Below are 22,616 nucleotides of genomic sequence, written 5' to 3'. Positions count from 1 at the left end.
GGTATGTAAAGTAGTAAGTTTTGGTAATAAATACGAATAATAAGATGAGTTTTTTTTCAAAAAAAGCTATCACAAAGCTGGGCGAAATTAGCATTTCGGAGACAAAACAAAAAACCAGATTAACATCAAAATATAGTCTTAAAACACATAAAACTAGCAAAAGAACGCACCATTATTTTATCGAAAAAACTGTCATATATTTTATCGTGTCGACAAATGCGATTTTCTAATTTTTGAATTACAGGCTCGTGCATTCTCGGAGAAATGAGTGCTGTAAGAACTTTGTCAAATCTAAAAGTAGCTATAGTTGGAGCAGGTGCTGCTGGATTGGCTTGTTCCTGTCGACTTTTATCTCTTGGGTTAACACCATCAAATTTACATGTATATGAAGCTCAGGAGAGAATAGGGGGACGGATCTTTACCAAGAGAGATCCAGCAAAAGGTATTAAATAAAATTATTGATATGATAATGCTCCTTCATGGATAAAATTTTGGGCATAGGTGAAGACTAGTACCTCTCTGAACGAGACGTTCTAGTATAAAAAGAGACATTCTTAGACTGCCAATTTTATGTTCATTGTCTTGGTTTTGTTCATGTTTGTGACAATTTATTCTAAGCCCCCCTCTTCCAATGGTCTCATATAGCCTTATTCTACATAAAAAAGTAATGTAATGATTGATAAAAGTGGATTCAAAAATAGGATAATGTCATATGTTATGTTATAAATTAAGAATTCTGCCAATTTTTGGTTATTGGTTTGTATACTCTGGGGTTATATGATACTCTTGAGGGAGTTAGTAATAAATTGTCAAACCACAAACAAAACTACAAATATAGGAATAAAAAATCTAAAGACATGTCTATTAGTTCTACTATTTTTCCTTCTGAAGAGTTACTGTTCTTGACCTTTACCCAATTTTAATTTTTGTACTTTTAAACCATTGTCCAAAGGTCATAGAGGTTTGACCCTTTACTGAGTTCAGATTGAATTTCTTTGGCAAAAAGGAAGGCTCTTTGGAGCTACTCTCTTTTTGACTCTAGTGATGAAGATGTTTCCATTAGTTTGTTCTTCAAGAGATCAAAATATTGCTTGAAAGAATGAGAAAATGCCCCTTGGAATATAAAATATCAATCACCTTCAAAATTCTAATCAATAGTAGATGCAAGAAATATGAAGAAAGGAAAACACTTCTCTTTTACTCTATATTGCATTAATGCTCTATGTTGATTAAATCACATAATTATTGTGGTGGTTGGCCTCTTCAAAATAAGACAATTCTTGTTTCTTAATATGTAGAAAAAAATGTAATCAAAGATAGGTTGTTCTACCTTTTTGTAAATAAATGAATATCACAATGAATTCTCCATTGGCTGACACTTCTTTTTTTGAATTTATTTAAAAGCAAGCCACCATGGCATTGGCAACAGTCATCAGGAAGAAAAGATTCTGCCTATTAAAAATGCACTATAAAATTGATTTATTTACAAAAATGTAAAACAAGGGGGGAAAATGGATAAAAGGGGAAGCACTTGGAATATCTGTTTGCTGCAATTTCTCTGTATATTAAGTATTATGAATTGTTTTATTACATTTTTTTTCTGAAGAGGTCAATCATTAATCTATACCTAAACCACTGTCCCTAAACATTAGAAATTGGATTGTTTTCTACTAGTTATCTCCAAATTTTCTTAAAAAAGTATGTGATTAACTTGGATAATTCAACCATGAATAATAATGACAATTTTAAATGTAGTACATATTTTAAGCCTGATCCCAATTTTTGGATACATGATATTGAAGCTAGAACAAAGGTTCCAAATCATAATAACATTCAATCACAAGCTAGAAAGATTATTTAATCTGTATTTATACCACATATTTTTTAAATATGCACAGAAAACCTTGGGAAAAGATTTTTGTTTAACTTGGGAATGGAACTAAAGAAGTCAATGTGACTTACAATTAATAAAAAAAAAACTTTTCCCTCAAGACAACCTTTCAAAGAAAAATAAATAGCTCTATTAAGCTGAGAATAAGCAAAAATTAAGTCAGATAATCTTCAAAGCATAAAAACTACCAAAAATCCCTATCAATAAATAAATGAAACTCAAACCAAACAGTAATTACAGTAATTACCCAAGTCAAACTGAAAACAAGCAGAAATTAACATGGTAGGGCTGATAACCCCCATGTTTTATGAAGACCAGAACACAATTGGTGCTTTACTGAAAAAATAACAAATATATGACCATGGATTGTCAGTTTAATTGACATACACTGAACTATGTTCCTTAAAGTTTTGATAACTTTTATTTATGAAATTAAGAAAGGTGAAAACATTTCAAATATTTTGTTATTATTTTAAACTAAATGGCTATTTCAAATTTTAGATTACATGTATTTGAGGAAATAGTGGATGTGTGTGTGTGGGGGGGGTTAATTGCCCTACAATTATTTTCGACTATTAAATAGGGCATTGGCCCTTTCAACTTCCAATCAAATGAGCTGTTTTCAAAGTTTCTACAGCAACAAATGGCCATTTCAAAATTCCTATCAGATCCATTTCAGGAAAATACAAGGTGCTGGGGGGGGTATCCACCATCCAGTCACAAGTTTTAAAAACTGATCAAACTTCTGATTATCACTCCATTGAGCCCCCTCCAAAATTTATATAATTATTCTTTCTATATATGCCTTAATGCCCCCAGGACATAACCTACAACCCTTGCCCTGAGGATTCTGGAGGGCTGTCATCCTCTAAGACATTATTTCCTCATCCTTTCAATTATGTTGAACAAAATGGCTATCTTAAAAGTTTGATTGGATGCATTAGGTAAAATGGTGGGTATGGAAGAGGGCTAGTTGCCCTCCAATTGCTTTTGAATACTGAAAAAGGTACTTGCTCTTTCAGTTCCAAATTGAATGAGTTCTTTTCAAAATCTCCAAGACAACAAATAACCATCTCATAATTACTATTAGATATATTTTTCATTCTGGAAAAAATGAGGTCTAGGGGGATATCCAACCTCTGGTCTCTCTGAAGTGTAAAAATGGCACTAGAACTAAAAATGACACTGATTATCAATCCAATGAGCCCCCTCCAAAGCTTATACAATCACCCTATCTATGTGTACCTTATGTGTCCCCAGAGCATAAATAAAAACCCTTGCCCATAGGACTGTGGGGGGATGTCATCCTCAAAGACATTATTTCCAGAAATTTCAATTATGTTAAGCAAAATGGCTATTCCAAAATTTAGATTAGATGCGTTTGGGGAAATTGTAGGTGTGGGATGGTGGTTAATTGCCCTCCAATCCCTTTGCCTCTTAAATAGGGCACTGGCCCTTTCAATTTTCAATCAAATTAGCTGTTTTCAAAATTTCCATGACAACAAATGGTCACTTCTGAATTTCTGTCATATGCATTTTTGGAAAATTCAAGGTTGAGGGAGGGCATCCACCCAACAGTCACTCTGAATCTTAAAAAGGACACTAGAAGTTCTTATTGCCAATCCAATGAGCCCCCCAGAAGTTTATGCTATCATCCTTTCTACATATACCTTATGTGCCCCCAGAGCATAACATACAACCCTTTCCCCATGGGCTGTGGAGGGGGTAGGGTTGTAATTCTCAAAGACATAATTTTTGGATTTTTCAATTATGTTGAACAAGATTGCTATCTCAAAATTTTGATTGGACATGTTTGAAGAAAGGGTGGTTGTAGGAGGGGTGTTAGTTGCCCTCCAATCACTTTCGGCTATTAAAACAGCACTGGCTCTTACAATTCCCAATCAAATGAGCTGTTTTGTAGTTTTTACAACAAGACATGGCCATATCAAAATTTCTATCTCATGCATTTGGGGAAAATACAAGGTGTGGAGTTATCCACCCTCCAATCACAAGTCTTCAAAAATGCAGTAGAACTTCTGATTACCAATCCAATGAGCCCCCTCCGAAATTTAATTACCCTTTCCATATGTACCTTATATGTCCCAAGGGCATAACTCACAACCCTCGCCTGAGGACTTTGGAGGGTTGTCATCCTTTTAAACATAATTTCCTTACCTTTCAATTACATTGAACAAAATGGCTATCTCGAAATTTTTATTGGATGTATTTGAAGAAATTGTGGGCCTGGGAGGGGGGTTAGCTGCCCTCTATTAACTTTTGAATATTGAAAAGAGCACTAGTTCTTTCAATTTCAAAATTACTAGCAGATGCATTTCAGGAAAATACAAGGTATTGGGAGATATCCATCCTCTGATCACTTTGAAGCTTAAAAATGTCACTTAAGTTTATACAACCACCCTTTTTATATGCACCTTATATGCCCAGGGCATAGCTTAAAACTCTTGCCCTGAGGCTGTGAAGGGGGGAGGTCATCATCCTCCCCCTTCATGTTGAATATTTTAAAATATTGCTAATTGCTATTTTAAAATATACATTATATTTGTGTGGCAAAATGGTGGGTGTTCTAATTGTTCTATAATCACTTTCGACTATTAAATAGGGCACTGGCCCTTTCAATTTCCAATCAAATGAGCTGTTTTCGAAGTTTCTACAACAATAAATGACCATTTAAAAATTTCTGCCAAATGTATTTTGGGAAAATACGAGGTGTGGGGGGGGGGTAGCCACAGGCTGATCACTCTGAATCCTAAAAAGATTACTATAAGTCATGATTACCAATCCAATGAACCCCCTCAGAAGTTCATACAATCATCCTTTCTGTATATACCTTATATGCTCCTGGGCATAACTTACAACCCTTGCACTGAAGGCTGTGGGGGGGGGGGGGGTTGTCATCCTCAAAGACATAGTTTCTGGACCTTTCAATTACGTTGAACAAAATGGCTATCTCAAAATTTTGATTGGATGTGTTTGGAGAAATGGCGGGCATAGGAGTGGCGGGGGGTTAATTGCCCTCCAATCACTTTCGTTTACTAAAAACAGCACTGGCTCTTTCAATTTCCAATCAAATGAGCTGTTTTCATAGTTTTTACAACACCAAGTGGCTATCTCAAAATTTCTATCAGATGAACTTCAGGGAAAACCTGTGGTGTTGGAAGGGTGTCCGCCCTCCAATCACTCTTAATCTTACAAAGGCCATTAGAACTTCTGGTTACCAATGAGCCCCCTCTGCAGTTAGTATTATCACCCTTTCTAAATGTACCTTATATGTACATAAATGTTCAGGTTATGGCCTCCAGGCCATAACTTAAAAAACCCTTTCTCTGAGAGCTATTGGGGAGGGGGGTGACATCCTAAAAAATATAATATTCTGACCTTTCAATGATGCTGAACAAAATGGCTATCTCAAAGTATTTATTGGATGTGTCTGTGGAAATGGTGGGCTTTGGAGGGGGATTTGTTGCCCCCTAATCATTTTTGACTATTAAAAAGGGCACTGGCTCTTTCGATTTCCAAGCAAAAGAGCTGTTTTCAAAGTTTCCACAACAACAAATGACCATCTCATAATTTCTATGAGATACATTTCAGGAGAATATGGGACGTGGGGGGGGGGGGGTAATATCCACCCTCCAATCACTCTGAGTCTTAGAATGCACTAGAACTTCTTATTCCTAATTTAATGAGCCCTCTCCAACATTTATACAATCACTCTTCCTGCTATATACCTTATCTGAACAAAGATGTAACTTATAACCCTTACCCTGAGGGCTCTGGAGGGTTGTCATGCTCAAAGACATAATTTCTGGACCTTTTAATTATGTTGAACAATCGGCTATCTCGAAATTGTGATTGGATGTTTTTGGAGAAATGGTAAATAATTTCTAAGACCACACTGCTTTTCCATTTACGAAAAATAGAAAGAACGGTATTAATAAAAACTAAAAACTTTAATTAAAAAATTAAAATAAGAAAAAAACGGTCTTAATTTTGACAAAGCAGTGAACGAAAAATAAAATATAAGAAATACACTTTAACTAAAAAGAATAATAAAAATACTCCAAATATTTTGGCCCCACGTCCAGGAGCCTTTCTCAACAGAAAAAAATTATAAATAGAAAATATCATTCTGGTTGGATATGACCCGACAATTTAAGACTTTTTATAGACATCACAAACAAAAAACAAAGACGACAACTAAAACACAACGAAAAAAATATATATAAACAATAAAATAAATAAGAAAAATGGTGTATAAATGGGATCTATTAAAAATGAAAATTATATTTACATGAACAAAACAAAAGAAAGTCACCCAACCCCAGATCCAAAAACAATCTCACAGGTTAATGAAACAAGGTTATGAACTATAAATCGAATGAATCCTTTCATTTGCTAATATAGCTGCTTTCCGTTGACTTCTCACAGCATTGACCTTGCTTTGACTTTTATCCGCAAGGTTACCACTCGTTTCGGGACAATTCCAATCACTTTCGACTATCAAAAAGGGCACTATCCCTTTCAATTTCAAATCAAATAAGCTCTTTTCTAAGTTTTTAAGGCAACAAATGACCATCTCAAAATTTCCATCAGATGCATTTTTAGACAATACGAGGTGTGGAGGGGGGCATCCACCCTCCAATCGCTCTGACTCTTAAATAAGGCACTAAAACTTCGATTACCAATCCAATGAGTCCCCTTCGAAGTTTAAACGATTACCCTTTCTGAGTATGCCTTATTTGCCCCCAGGGCATAACTTACAACCCCTGCACTGAGGGCTTTAGAGGGGGAGGGTTGTCATCCTCAAAGACATAATTTCTGGACCTTTTAATTACAGTGAACAAAATGGCCATCTAAAAAATTTTAATTGGATGTGTTTGGGGAAATGGTGGGTGTAGGAGGGGGATTAGTTTTCCTCACCCTTTCACCATTTCTTTTCATTATTAGTTTCAATCACCCTTTCTATATATACCTTATCTTCCCCCAGGGCATAGCTTACAACCCTTGTCCTGAGGGTTCTGGAGGGTTGTCATACTCAAAGACATAATTTCTGGACCTTTGAATTATGTTGAACAAATTGGCTGTCTCGAAATTGTAATTGGATGTTTTTGGAGAAATGGTAGGCATGGGAGGGGGTTTAGTTGCCCTCCAATCACTTTTTACTATCAAATAGGGTACTAACCCTTTCAATTTCAAATCGAATGAGGTCTTTTCTAAGTTTCTAAGTTAACCATCTCAAAATTTCCATCAGACAAATTTTGGGAAAATACGAGGTTTGGGGGGCATCCACCCACCGATCACTCTGTATCTTAAATAAGGCACTAGAACTTTGATTACCAATTCAATGCGCGCCCCCCACGAAGTTTATGCAATCACCCTTTCTATATATGCCTTTTACGCTATTAGGGCGTAAATTACAACCATTGCACTTAGGGCTTTGGAGGAGGGGGGGTTGTCATCCTCAAAGACATAATTTCTGGACCTTTCAATTACGTTGAACAAATGGCTATCTCAAAATTTTTATTGGATGTTTTTGGGGAAATGGTGGGTGTAGGAGGGGGATTAGTAGTCCTCCAATCACTTTTGTTTATTAAAAACAGCACTAGGCCTTTGCACTAGAACTGGCACTGGCACTAGAACTTCTTGTTACCAATCCAGTGAGCCCCCTTCTCAGTTTATAGGGTTACCCTTTCTATGTGTACCTTTTATGCCCCCAGACCATAACTTAAAACCGTTACTCTGAGGGCTCGGGGGGGTTGTCATCCTCAAAAACATAACATCCGGACCTTTCAATTATGTTGAACTAAATTGATATCTTAAAAATTTGTTTGGATGTATTTGTGGAAATGGTGGGCATAGGTGGGGGTTTTGTTGCCCCCCAATCACTTTTGACTATCAAAGAGGGCACTAACCCTTTCAATTTCAAATGGAATGAGCTCTTTTCTAAGTTTCTGAAACAACAAATGCCCATCTCAAAATTTCCATCAGATAAATTTTGTGAAAATACAAGGTTTGGGGGGTATCAACCCTCCAATCACTGAATCTAAAATAAGGCACTAGAACTTTGATTATCAATCCAAGGAGCGCCCCTCCCCACGAAGTTTATACGATAGCCCTTTTAATATATGCCCTCAGGGCATAAATTACAACCCTTGCACTGAGGGCTTTGGAGGGAGGGGTTGTTATCCTCAAAGACATAATTTCCGGACCTTTCAATTACGTTGAATAAATGGCTATCTCAAAAATTTTTATTGGATATGTTAGGGGAAATAGTGGGTGTAGGAGGGGGCTTAGTTGCCCTCCAATCACTTGTTCATTAAAAATGGCACCGGACCTTTGCATTAGAAGTGGCACTGGCACTAGAACTTCTCATTACCAATCCAATGAGCCCCCTCCACAGTTTATACGATTACCTTTCTATATCTACCTTAAATGCCCCCAGTCCATACTTTAAATCCTTGCTCTGAGGGCTCGGGAGGGCGCCTGTCATCCTCAAAAACATAATATCTGGACCTTTCAACCACGTTGAACAAAATAGCTCTCTCAAAACTTTGATTGGTTGTGTTTGTGGAAATGGTGGGCGTGGGAGGGGGGTTTGCTGCCCTCCAATCACTTTTGACCATTAAAAAGGGCACTGGCTCTTTCAGTTTCGAATCGAATGATCTGTTTTCAAAGTTTCTAGGACAACAAATGGCCAGCTCAAAATATTATCAGATGCATTTTGCAATAATATGAGGTGAAGGGGGGGGGGTGTATTTACCCTCCAATTACTCTGAGTCTTAAAAAATGCACTTGAACATCTGATTACCAATCCAATGAGACCTTTCCGAAATGTATGCAATTACCCTTTCTATATCTACCTCATATGCCCTCAAGGCACAACTTACAATCCTTACCCTGAGGGGTGTTGAGTAGAGAGGATTTTTATCCTCAAAGACAATTTCCAGAGCTTTCAATTGTGTTGAACAAAGTGGCCTATCTCAAAATTTTGATTGGACATGTTTGGGGAAATGGTGGGTGTAGGAGGGGATTTAGTTGCACGCCAATCACTTTCGACAATTAAAAACGGCACTGGTCCTTTTGATTTCCAACCAAATGAGCTGTTTTGTTGTTTTTTCGACAACACATTGCCATCTAAAAATTTCTATTAAATGTATTTTGGGAAAATCCAAGATGTGGGAGTGGGTATCCACCCTCTGATCACTCTAAATCTTAAAAAGGGTACTAGAACTTTTGATTACCAATCCAATGACCCTCTTCCTCTGTTTATACAATCCCCCGTTCTATATACCTTATATGCCCCCTGACCATAACTTGAAACACTTGCCCTGAGGGTTCAGTGGGATTATCATCCTCAAAGACATAATATCTGGACTTTTTAATTACGTTGAACAAAATGGCTATCTCAAAATTTTGAAATGATGGGCATGGGAGGTGTTTCTTGCCCTCCAATCACTTTCAACTATGAAAAAGGGCACTGGTTCTTTCAATTTGTAATCGAATGAGCTGTTTTCGAAGTTTCTATGACAACAAATGACCATCTCAAAATTTCTATCAGATACTTTTTGGGAAAATAGGTGCGTGTAGGTATCCAACCTCTGATCACGAGCCTTTAAAAATGCAATAGAATTTCTGATTACCAATTTAATGTGCCCCCTTCGATATTTATATAATCACCCTTTCTATATGCACCTAGCCTGCCCCCAAGCCATAACTTACAACCCTTGCCCTGAGGACTCTGGAGGGTTGTCATCCTGTAAGACACAATTTCCTTAACTTTCATTTACGTTGCACAAAATGGCTATCTCGAAATTTAAATTGGATGTGTTGTAAGAGGTGGTAAGCATGGGATGGGGTTTGGTTGCCCTCCAATCACTTTTGAATATTCAAAAGGGCACTAGCCTTTTCAATTTCAAGTCGAATAAGCTCTTTTCGAAGTCTCCAAGACAACTAATGCCCACCTCAAAATTACTATCAGATGCGTTTCGGGGAAATACGAGGTGTGGGGGGATATTCACCCTCCAATCACTCGAATGAAATTGTAATTAAGAATCCAATCATTCTATAATGAAGCAATGATAAGCTCTATTTTGTGTGTCCAGTGTTGAACTTTTTGTAGCAGCATATCGCGAACGATAAGGACTCAATCATTCAAATTGCTGCAAAGTTTTTTGGAAAAGAGGCAATTAAGCATGCAATCGAGATGTGCAAAAATCCTTTTCAAGTGGAAATTTTCGAAAAATGGTTAGTTTCGCACCCTGTTGTTTCTTTCCTGTCAGATATTTACGAATTAATTAGTGACTTAGTGCAACGCGATGAACCTCCACGGTTTTTTGTCATCATAGACCCCTCAGATGTGTCATCGTTTCCAAATGAAGCGCCTACGATTGTGGCTTCAAGTTTAAACGAGTGTATCTGTATGCGAAATTTCTTAGTGGAAAAGCAAGAAACTTGCTCACAGGTTCCTGTCTCAACTATCTGGCCATCAGCGTCACCACATCAGCCACCCACCTTTCCTGTCTTGCTAATAAACATTCCTGAAATATTAACGTGCATAACACGAAGAACCAGCATGAATTTGTGCGGAAAAAGTTGCTGCACAGATAAAGTAAAGCACATAGTTAGTCGAAAAAATGGAGTGGTCATTCATTTGATCAATGAAGAGTTGGCCACTCCAGCCGTTGCAGCCATCCCCCATCCCAAATTAAAAATTCGTGTCAGAGTTATTAAAATTGAACATGCTGGTATTATCAAGATGGACCCCGATTATGATATCTATAGGGCTTGATAGCAGCGTTGTAAGTGCTGAAACTCGTTAAAGTTCTAGAATAGTGCAACTGATCTTTAAAACTAAAGAAGAGCTTTATATCGCAATCAAGTTCGGCATCAAGATTAAATATTGTCTATTCTCAGTGACTCTGCCAATTGAAAAGCCTAAGCAGCGCCTAAATTGCCAAGAATTTGGGCATTTCGCAAGGAACTTTAAGAACCCTGTTAAATGTAATAAATATGGAGGTGATCACACTAAAAAGGACCAAGTATGTTCATTTTAGATTATTAAGTGTGCTAATTGTGGAGGGAGTCATCGTAGCATAATCTTGGTGTGTATATCAAAAATATATCAAATATTAAATTATTAATGATGCTTGCGACAAGCTTGGAACTCTTGAAAGGCGTTTTACTAGTTACGAAATTGTGTGCACCACTGAACACCTTCTAAGTGCTTATATTGTCTCACAGCTAGAGCTCTCACGTGACCACATGTTTTTTTTTGGCCCGCCAAACTGAGATCTGGTCGTCCTTCTGGCGGCCTAGCAATGGCAGTGAATAAGAAGTTTTCTTGCTCTCTTTTTGAATCTTCCAATGTATATATTTCAGCTGATTTTGGTTCTTTTGTTTTGATGTGTGTGTATATGCCAACAAACTACCGAAGTGAGTCCTGTTATCCTAAATTTGCCACAGTTTATGCTTCGCGTTTCTAAATACATTCATAGGATTAATAACTGTAGGATTAAATGATTATTAACATTCATAGGATTATTATTAGTCAGCAAATAAGTTATTTGTTGTGATTTTGTGAAATATAAATATTTATTTGTGGTGATTTTAGCACGGATCTAAAAAGTGAGAGAGCGCCACTTACTCAAATATTATTTGCCTCCCTTCCTATTGGCGTTCTTCTGCTACCAAAATCGAAGCCGTTTTCTTATGTACACAACTTGGGTGTACTTCCGATTTGGATTTCGTTCTAATATACGCCCAACAGATACAGGGTACCATGGTTGACGTTTCAAGCGACATCCTAACAAGCGATAACTTAAGTTTGCAGTTTCGACTTACCTATCTTCTGCCTCTTCATGAGCAAAAGCTTAAGTGTTTTTTTAAACCTTGCTGGAATCGTCTTTATCTGTATCTATATGAGAGAACAGTATATTTTATGTTGTCGAAAAATCGCATTCCATTTCACCTTTTATATACGTCCATAAACGGGAACACTTGCGATTTGGATTTTTACTTTGTGGAATTAGTTCATCCAATCAAGTCGCTTATTCAGTCTCTCTTCCTTTAACAAATGTTCAATTTAGGACACTTAAAAAAGGACGGAGAGAAGACGTTGAACTTCAGACTGCTAAACATCGACACAAGTTCTGGTTTCGTATTTGGGCCGACTGTAGTTATCCAAGGTCAGGTAGTTTATTTCAGATCGTCAAATGTACGAAGTGTGTATATAGAAATGATGTGCGGCAATGGAAACGGTGTCAATTTTGTGATCTTTCGCCGAATACTAAAAATAAACCCTAGCTGTTGTGGCGTCATGTGTCAAAACTTACCTCGACTTCTTAATCTGAGGACAATCCAATTTATTTAGGCTTTTGGGAAAGTCATTTTTCGTGATTAGTTTATGACGATCCGCCTGCTCCCGGCACATATTCGCCATCTTCAACAAGGTATAGCATTGGGTTGAGACGACCTGCAGCTCGAACATCTGATATGTAGGACAGTAAAATTGTTTGAACATCTTGTTATTTAATTTCAGGTGTGTATCGCTCAGCAGAATATTCCTGATGCTCCACGAAGGTCTACTAATGTGCAATTTTAAGAAAAATAAAGACCCGAAATCTTCTGACTCATAGAGACCGATTACTGTATGTTTAAAGATTAGCAAGCTTCTTGGGATATAATGAAATTAGATCGAAATGTGATTTTGGTAACCAATTTGGTTTTTGGGAAGGTTTTGGTGTGCAGAACGCCCATGCAACTCTTCTAGTGATTCTTGAAAACAATAAAAACGCAAAAGTGCATAAAAAGACAATGGCTTTCGACTGAAAGAAATTGGTCTTTCAGTTGCTATTTCCAAAACAGAGTTTCTTGTCTTTGGACTGGATATCGCCTCAGATGATACAATCCAAGTTAGTCCTGCCAAAATCTCACCTTCCAGTTCACTTAGGTGTCTTTAGGCGTTCCATTTGGAACTTTAATTAGATCCACTAAGCAGCTTAAAATTGTTTCTTTGAAAGAGAAACTATGAAAATCTTAGGGTCTTCTCGCCAGGGTGAAAGCAAGTTTAATAAGATAACCCTTGGTCGGCTATATAATGCGTTTTTGCACCGCATGTGTCGTTTTTGACACCTTTTTGGAAATTATTCTCCTCACCTTTCTTAGACCTGAGTTCCTCCAGTGTCTCCATAGGCACACAGGGTGTCGGTGAGTAGCTCCCAAACTTCCCTCAAGTGAGCTGCTGCGTATTTGTCATCTCACTCTGGAATGAGACTCGTCTCGAGGGCTCTTCTGTCACGTTCATACGCCCCATGGAGCGTGTTCTTTGGTCTTCCTCGGCGGCGGTTGCCTTCCAGTTGCCAGTGGAGGAGCATTTTCGGAGGTCTGTGATCTGGCATATGGAGGATGTGTCTAAGGTACTGCCATCTACGTTGTCGTACAATGGTTGTGATATCTGGCTGGCCTGTGCAGGTATGGATCTCGTCGATGCTAACACAGTCTCTCCAGCTGATTCTAAGGATTTGGCGAAGACAGTTATTTTCAAAGGCGGTAAGGTGTTCCTCTTGTTCTGCAGTTAGCTTAAGGTATCCCATAAAGGTACTCAGGATAGACAGTACATTGCTCTAGAACAACCTGAGTTTCAACTTCAGTGAGTATATTGGGGTTTTCAGACTAGTTGAATTTTCAGACTGCCACTGGAAGTGACTACACTCTAATTACTTGAAGTCTGTCACCTGTTCAATGTCCTCTCTTCTACTTGGGTTCCCATGGGTGAATAACTGATTGACATAGCTTTTTTCTTTGGAGCGGTGATTTGTAGTCCGAATCGTTCAGCTTTCTCTGAGTTTGTTCAGGAATTGCTAAAGCTTCTGCTTGTCGGCTTCGATGAGCCCAACATCGTTGGTGAAGTCGACGTCCTAAAGAAGTTTTCTTGCAATCTGCAATCTATTTGAATAAGGCAAATATTAGACGGATTAGCATCTCCAGAATACCGTAAAACTGAAATATACTCCACCGGGTTTGATGATTTACTGAATCAAACGTCTTTTTGAAGCCCACAAATAGTATATACAAGCGCTGTCTCTATTCGTTAGATCCCTCACGCATGCTGCGTTGGTTGGCACAAGGTCCTTTTTAGCCGGAATCCATGGTGTTCTTCACGTAAGTGAGCATCAAGGATAGCTTTGAGTCTTCCTAATATTATCGTAGTGAAGAGCTTCGCAGGGATTGAGAGAAGATGATTCCTCTATAGTTGTCACATTCTTTCGCGTCTGCTTTATTGAAGAGTTTATTCAGTGTTCAATTATTCTCTACATCTGATAAAAGGCAAACCCGATGGCTGTTTTTAGGCTGTGCAAGTGTTTCCTTAGTATCCCCATTTGGACTTACATTTCACGACGTTACGGTGTTTTTTAGATTCGTCAAAAATGGGCGAGCTGTCACGTAGCTTTGCTGACCACTGCAACAGAATTATTGATTTTCCACTAACTTGCCCTCTATCAAGTGCCTAGCGTCGCTAGTTGTGAAATCTTATAGTGTTTGACCCATATACTAAGGCATGAAGAAGACAATAGAAAAAGGGTTTATTCAGTAATATGTATGGAATGTGCAGGAGAGAGCATGAGTGAGTGGGAAGAGCTGTATAAGTACCGTCCCGCCTATAGGCCTTAAACTGCTGGGGACAGGCAGCTCAAGTACCCGCGCTTCCCACAAAACATCATCAGAATTAAGTAATTTCATAACGAGGACCCATTGTTAGCTGGCTGGAGGATATTTTTATTTTTATCTGAATATGGTTTTGTGGTGTCAAAGAGGAGAATGGACTAATTAGGTAGTTCTTATACCTTACACAAATTTAGGAACTGGAACTGGATGCTGAAAAGTGTTTGAAAGTTAAAGTTGTCAAGAATTATGCATATTTTTAGTCTGTGCCGGTTTTGTTTTTCTTTTCATTTTATTTTACTTCTCTTTAGTGCATCTTTGTTGTCTACTCAGGGCAACAACTAACTATTATTATCATTGTACCAACAACAATTTGGAGTTCGTTTTCTAGAAAATTATAAATGAAATGCAAGTCACTGGTTTGAGAGGTGACGCCATTTGCAACTACTTTCAAGCATCTTTTCTGCTTGTCCTGCTCCATGTGCGCCATTAGCTTGACTCACTGGCCCTTCCTTCTAACAAACAGTATCAAGATCCTTGGAGTTACTTTCTCCAATGACTTCAGCTTTGCCGCACATATTGAAAACGTGGTTAAAAGTGCAAACGCCAGTCTATAGACTTTAAACGGTATGCGTAGGCTCAGTGCAAACACAGAGAGTATTAAATATGCATACATAACGTATGTCCGCCACATTCTGGAATATGCGAGCCCTGTTTGGGTGCCCTCAGCACTTAGAACAGTGTATCTTTGTCAGGAGCTTGAATCGGTTCAGAAGCGAGCGGTATCGATCATCTTGGGCCGCCGTGACATCCCCTACGAAAAGGCTCTGGAAGTGCTAGGACTGCCGTCACTCCAAAACCGGTACGAAACTCTGATAATGAGTTTCGGAAAGTACTTGCTTTCTAAACCTCAGCACCGTGACATTCTACCTGATCAACCTCTACCATCAAGAACGAGAAAGCAAGATAAGTTAGTTCCTGTTAAAGCAAGAACAAACCGATATGGTAATTCTTTCGTCCCGGTTTTCGTCAAAATGTATAATAAGAGTTAATATTTATAGTTTGATTTATATTTACAAGTGTAGTTTGATTTTGTATATGTTGTAAAGAAACACAAATCAGCGATAGCTGTCAAGTTTTTGCTATTAAACCTGTCTACTACTACTACTACTACTTCAGCATTGACAACAGACACCTTAAATGAAATGGAGTTTTCTTGGTCCTGTGCTTTAGCATTGATACCTTTAGGAGACATACGCATATCACCTTGAAGTGCAACTCACATATAGAACATGATGAGACATGATAAGGACATGATGGGTCTTTTTCCACGGTGCTAACAAAACTGTTTGCTAATATTGTTAGCTCACGATTGGACTGTGAGAGAAGTCTTTAATGTTGTTAGAAATGGATAGAATAAACAGGCTGAATACCACTCGCATGGCTAAAAATACAAAGAAGTAAGGTTTGATGGTAATAGATTGCCTAGTCCGAACGAGCGCTGGTGTTCTCCTTTTCCGCTTACTCGTCTAGGGTTGTCAACTCTGTCCGAGCTTATACATTTTTGCCACTGACCCCAGTCTTAAACCAAATTTCGTTACTAAAATTCATATAAGCTCAGGTTTGTTTTGGTTGAAAGTTGAGTTTTAATACTAACAATTGTCCTTGTAAAATACACACAAGCACTTCATGTTTGCTCAGTTGGTCCATGAACTTGAAATTATTTCTTTTATTAATTTGTTCTTTTGCACTCGAAATCAATATTCAAGCTGACATCTGATATTACACTAGCCTGCTGTTTCCCTTTGATTGGCTACTAAATGATAAAGCTTTTGTGAAAAAAAAAAAACCCGACTGGTTAAACCACTGTTGTTAATGTGTACTATTGAAATAATGGTAGACAGAAGTAATGGTGACAATGAAGTAAGATAGGAGTAAAATGGTAGCAAACATTGAAGTAATGGTAGGGCCTCATCAACCCAATAATTTTGTTTGTGTTATACATCATTTTACAAAATTTAGGAATTAATTCGGTAAAATTCTGCATTTCTGCATTAACCAGCTGACAATGACATTTTGGAAGGTCCAGGTTTAAGTGGCCCTCGTGCCATTATTTTCATTTTCTTCCATTCATCTTATTATATTAATTATTTTATTGTTGTCGTTTTTTAAACTTTAATAATGAGGCAGTAAAGACTTGACACTTTGGCCAGCAATTTTACCAAATACCAAGATAGTGGTTGGATGGGGCTTGAATATGATTTTTCTCCAATTAATATCAAATGTATAATTTTTTCCAAAGTGTTCACTAAAGTCTCTTCTAGACTAGAACAAAAGAAGCTAAAGTGGAAGCAGGGGCGTAATTTGCTATGAGATATGGGGACTGCCCCTCCCAGCCCCTGATTTGCCTCCCACAGCTGAAGTTTGTTTCCTTCAAAAATCTTGTCAAAATAAGATAAACCTGCATAATTCAAGCACCCACAGAAACGGATCAGTTATCTTTAGTGTATATTTACATTTATAGTACTATATGGTTCATTTTTCTGTGTCATTTTAACTTGGTTGAAGAAAATTGGCTCCAACTTTGCATCACGTCCCAACATTTTGACGAAATCACGCCAATGAGTTGGAGCTTGAATATCTACGCATATTTTTTTCTTCTTCATATTTTCTATTTACAAAAATTTTTCTTTGTTTTATTGAGGCTTACTTTGTCTTTGTTCTTTTTTCTACCACCTCAAAGTTGTGAGACTTATTATAGGTGTAACAAAGTTTTATTTTGTGTTTTTTAGCTAAATTGAGGTAAGTGCACAGAATATTATTCAGGAGAGTAAAATGTACTGTTAACTGTTTGATCAGGTCAGTAAATTCTATGGTGAAAACTGAAATCTTCACCAGACTTTGATTTTTATGTTTTCAAATTTAACATTAAAAGCAAACACCAGGAATTTTGCTGACATGAACTCCTATGGGAAGAAGTTTAATATATTACTCTGTCACTGTTTTGAGGCCTTGTCTATAGCTCTTAATTATTTAGATGGAAAAACATACAATTGAGGATTTATCTAGTCATATTCAAGGCATTACTTTAAATAACCAAGTTAAGTGTAAAGCAGTTTTTTTTAACAAGGAATTTCACTTTTTTTGCTCCATCTGTTTAAGGTCTTGAAAACATGAAAACTCTGAATTACTGAGACATAAAAATTTTGCACCAATGAATTTTACTGGGTAAAGTGGCTGGCTCAGATAAAATAGTAGCAATACAAGAAACTTTATTAAAATTGGTCCATAAATTCGGGCCTAAAACCTCATTTTGACGTTTCAGCCTCCTCCTCCCACTAGAAAATACCTAATATTCCCCCACACTTTAACCGCCATTTGTATGCCATTCATTTTGGTAATTTGGGTCAAAAATGGAAAAGGTAAATCCTTCGACCAGAGTTTATAATTTTTTAATTGGCTCTTCAGGCAAATCTTGATAAAAAGGTCTTCTTTCTCTCCCTTGTGTGAGGACTCATGGTGTCGCCTTTATTAAAGTATTCTTCTAAAAGTATCGAAATTGCATTTACAATTCAGTGTTTCTTCCAAGGCTCATTAATTGAAATTGGGGCCCAGTGGATACATGGACAAGAAGAGAATGTTGTTTACACAATGGCCAATAGGAACAACTGCGTTGCATTTGATCCATCTCTTGAATCGAGTGGTCTGGGACCTAATGTAGAAATTTTGGATGAGGATGGGAGTATTGTGTTGCCTGAACTTTGGGAGAAGATGTTTGAAATCATGGAAAAAATTGAAAAGGAATCCTATGAAGATTTAAAAGGCTTTGATGGTAGTTTGGATCAGTATTTTAGGCTAAAGTAAGTATTTTAGGTTTCACCTGTATCTAGATTATTTTGTCAGGAGAGAGGGCAAGGGTTGATGCGTGTGAAAAGAAGATTTATATAGAAAGTGAGAGTCTTCACAAGTACACATTTTGTAGAAAAAAAGTTTTTGTTATAACTAGCGTTTTAATTGGAAGTATCAAGGGCTCCTTAGCATGATTTCCTTTCATCACCTTTCTTTTATCTTATGAACGTTTTTTCATTGTAATTTAATGGGAAAAAGTGATTGAAAACAAATAATATATAAAAGAAAATAATTTTCCCTACTATATGACCTTAAAAATTGGGTAAGTTAGACGGCGAGAATAAATATTGACTCTTGAGATATCATTTTAATTTTTGTCTTGTTTAAGTCTGAAGAGGGTGGGTTACTGATGGATGGGGTAAGGGGGGTCCGAAACACAAAATAGCTGTTTACTGGACAAAATTTTCAATTTTACAACGTACTTATTCCAAATGATTTTGAGAGGAAGATCCCATTCTGTTTGAAGTATTTGCGGAGTTATTTTTATTGTTAATGTCATCATAGTGTTTAACGTATAACTTTTTCGACAAATTAAGTCAATACTTTCATGGATCTCAAAATGAAAGTAAAAACTTTTAGAGGAATTAAAAAGAAAGTGAAAACTAGATGCTTAAACCTTCATGTTCGAGCGATTCGATAAGAGTGATTCCAGTTATTCAATAAATGGTTTAATAGGACTGATTAATGAGAAAGCAAAAACGTGATGATTGAACCTTTACGTTCAAGTGATTTAATGAGAATGACTCAATGAGTGGTTCAATGATAGTGACTGAAAAGAAATTAAAACTAAATGTGTGTACCTTCATTTTTGTCAAATAAAAAATTAAAAACTGACTTATTCTAAAAAATGTCATCCTCTTTAAGTGAAGTGAAAAATTTGTTGTTCAAATAGAAACAAACATAAAAGCCCATTAAAGTTTAAAAATGATCAGAAAACACCTTATATAAGGAGGAATGTCTAGCTACTCCCACTCCTTAATTTCCCATCTTTACCACTAAATTTTAATTTTTTGTCACACCTTTTTGAGAGTGAGAGGGTTCATTTAGTTGCATTTGTTCTGCCCAGTACCGTTTTCGGAGACTATTGAAAAATAAACCATTTGCAATTAAAAAGTAACTATTCAAATATGCTTTCAATAAAACACAAGTTAAGCTTCAGTATAAAGAGCTGGGATTTCTATTATGTATGCTATTTGTGTTGCGAGAGCAACACTTTGGTTTTGTCCCGTTTTTTTTTTTTTTTTTTTTTTTTTCCTATGCCGCCGATCTCAGCTTATTCCTGGAAACTGGTAAGGGTCTAACCTGTGCGGTTTTTACGGAAAGTGTGGACCTCAGGCCGGATTGATGAATATGACATTACATTTTGGAAAGCTCCGTAGAACTCTTGCCTGGGGCCAAAAAGGATGGTTTTTGCTTGTCCTCGAGCCAGAGCCTATGGTGTGCGAAGTGAAGTGGAGTTATATAGCCTATGTCAGAGAGGAGTATCTGAAGTTGTGCAGCCAAGCTTTCGTTTCATCAAACCATGTTTCTGCTTTCGAGTGGAAAGCTCCGTTCTAGCAGGCAAGCAGGCAGGCACCAGTTTCGAATTGAAGATGGACTAAAATCTATAAGTGTTAAATATATGCGGTAGTTCCCCGGCCCCACAGCCAATATATCTTCTTTGAGTGATAAATAGAAAAATTTACAGAAACAAAAAAGTGCGATTTTCCCTCGGGTCCGAAAGTGCTGCCATCTATTGTTTCTAGCCATTTCTGTTCCTGATTTCAGCTGACTTTACCATTCTTTTTTTTCTACTTGGGATTGCTATAGAGAAATGGTATCAGATATACCTCTTAAACTTTAAAAGTTCTCTCATTGCTAAAGAAATTAGAGCTTATCCTTTGCTCCTTTCTAAGTGGTGGTGTTAGAAAGTTGGCCTCCGGCAAAAAAGTCAACTTTTGAACTAAGACAGATAGAATTTTTTTTTTCAATGACAATCGATAGACCTTGATGAGCTGATCAAAGTATATGTCATCCATTTTTTGTTACAAAAATTCTTTCATGACATACACCAGTTTGAAAGTTTCAAGGGGTTGACAACTTCAGTGGTAAGGTACACACTTGAACCAAAAATAGGCCGATACCAATTGTGAGATATGTAGGGGACTTCCAAGCAACAGTCGATTATTAGCTTATAATCATCTTTGGCAATGAGGGGTTTGCAACTTTTGCTGATTGGTGTACCTATTATCTGTTTCTGGTGTAATTGATGGTAAGAACAACTTGGTTCCCGATTGTAAGACATGTAGGAGAGTTGTAAGTAATAATCGGCTGTTAGGCTACAATGACTTCAGCGACAAGGGGTTTGGAACTTTTGCTAGTTGGTGTACCCATTATTTGTTTCCGGTGAACTTGGATGTATATCCCGGGAGAGGGACTTGTAAGTAAGAATCGGTTGCTAGAGGAGGCTCACGAGGGGCTACAAATTTGTGCAAATTGGTACACATCTATGGAATCAGGGACCCATAAATTTCCTGTAATGACTCGCCATCCAATAATAAGCGATCCTGGATGGCGAGTCATTACAGGAAATTTATGGGTCCCTGATGGTATTTTGATCCTGAAAAGTTACAGATAGCTTTATAATACCAACTAGATTACATAAGATAATGTTCCAAGTTTCCATCCGTCACGATGTCTACGATTGAAAAGGATAAAGTTCAGCCGGCTGCAAAGTGACATTTAGGGGCCTAGTAAGTAATAATCGGCTGTTAGTGTGGACCTCGGGCCGGATTGATGAATATGACATTATATTTTGGAAAGCTCCGTACGACCCTTGCCTGGGGCGAAAAAGGATGGTTTTTGCTTGTCCTCGAGCCAGAGCCTATGGTGTGCAAAGGATAAAGTTCAACTGGCTGCAAAGTCAATTTAGTCCCTTCTTCCAATTTTTTTTTTTCAACCCTGAGGAATAGCCTTTGATCATCTGATTACTGATTGTGTTATTCTTTGTCTCTCACGGAAGAGGGACTTTTAAGCAAGAATGGGTTGCTAGAGGAGGTTCATGAGGGGCTACAAATTTGTGCAAATTGGTGCACATCTATGGTATTTGATCCTGAAAAGTTACGGATAGCTTTATAATACCAACTAGATTATATAAGATAATGTTCCAAGTTTCCATCCGTCACGATGTCTACGATTGAAAAGGATAAAGTTCAACTGGCTGCAAACTCAATTTAGTCCCTTTTTCCGATATTCTTTTGCTGTTGTTTTTTCAACGCTGAAGAATTTGATCATGTGATTACTGATTGTGTTCTTCTTTGAATATGCCGTTTTGAAAGCTTTGATAGTTTTGACAACTTCAGCATTTAACCGATAGCGAAGAAACAAAACCAAAGTGTTGCTCTCGCAACACTTTAATCGGCAAAGCCGGACAAAGGTTGCCGCAACACTTCACGTTGCCCAGGCAACGTAGGTCTAGTTTCTGTTAGTTTTACGTTTTTAACGTTGCTCTTTACTTTCATGTGAAACAATTTTTAATTATTTAGTTTTTTAATAATTATTATTATTATTTATTATTTATTATTATATATTATTATTTATTAGCTTTTTATTTTTTTTTGTATAATAACTTTTATCTCTTTTTTTTTAATTTATTATAATTATGTTGTTGGCTTTACCATATGGCTGTTCAAAATCTAAGCTCATTCAATCCAATTTTTCAAGAATGACTTAGATACCATACGAATTAATGCCTATTCTACCAAGCAACATCCAGTCATGGTTCTATTTTCCAAGGAAAAACAAGGCTTTATCAGAAAGCCACTGACAAGGTTTTTTTTGATGTCTTACGAAAAAATTAGACGCGCATTTTCTTGATTTTTAACTCTTTCTTTGCTAAAAAAGGATTGCAAATGTCAGTCCAAATAGCTTCTTTTTTTTTGCTATCGTTGGCCTTGCCCTTTTGATCTAGGTAATCTTCAGTTTTGGGAATTTTCTTATGCGTCATCATGCCTACACATGATTAGAAGGTTTCTCCCACAAAATAAAAAATTAATTGCATAAATATTTAATTTTTTGCTGCCTTTCCCTCCATCTTATTTCTTTGAATGGTTAGACTTGTGTGCATCGCTGGTCTTCATCAGGGAATGGTTATGTTGCG

General features: G+C 37.1%; 1 protein-coding gene across 1 annotated transcript in view; it reads left to right on the top strand.

Annotated features, from left to right (window-relative positions):
• Window positions 1-232: 232 nt before the first annotated feature.
• The window catches only part of LOC136025901 (peroxisomal N(1)-acetyl-spermine/spermidine oxidase-like), a 59,608-nt gene continuing 37,224 nt past the window's right edge, over window positions 233-22,616 (top strand). The window contains exons 1-2 of the mRNA XM_065701961.1: window positions 233-442; window positions 18,159-18,429. Of these exons, the coding sequence (XP_065558033.1) occupies window positions 265-442; window positions 18,159-18,429 (449 nt within the window). The 5' untranslated portion in view covers window positions 233-264. The remainder of the gene's footprint in view (window positions 443-18,158; window positions 18,430-22,616) is intronic.

This window comes from Artemia franciscana, chromosome 4, assembly GCF_032884065.1.
Source record: "Artemia franciscana chromosome 4, ASM3288406v1, whole genome shotgun sequence".
NCBI classification, from domain to species: Eukaryota; Metazoa; Arthropoda; class Branchiopoda; order Anostraca; family Artemiidae; genus Artemia; species Artemia franciscana.
This window is presented reverse-complemented; position numbering and strand designations above follow the sequence as displayed.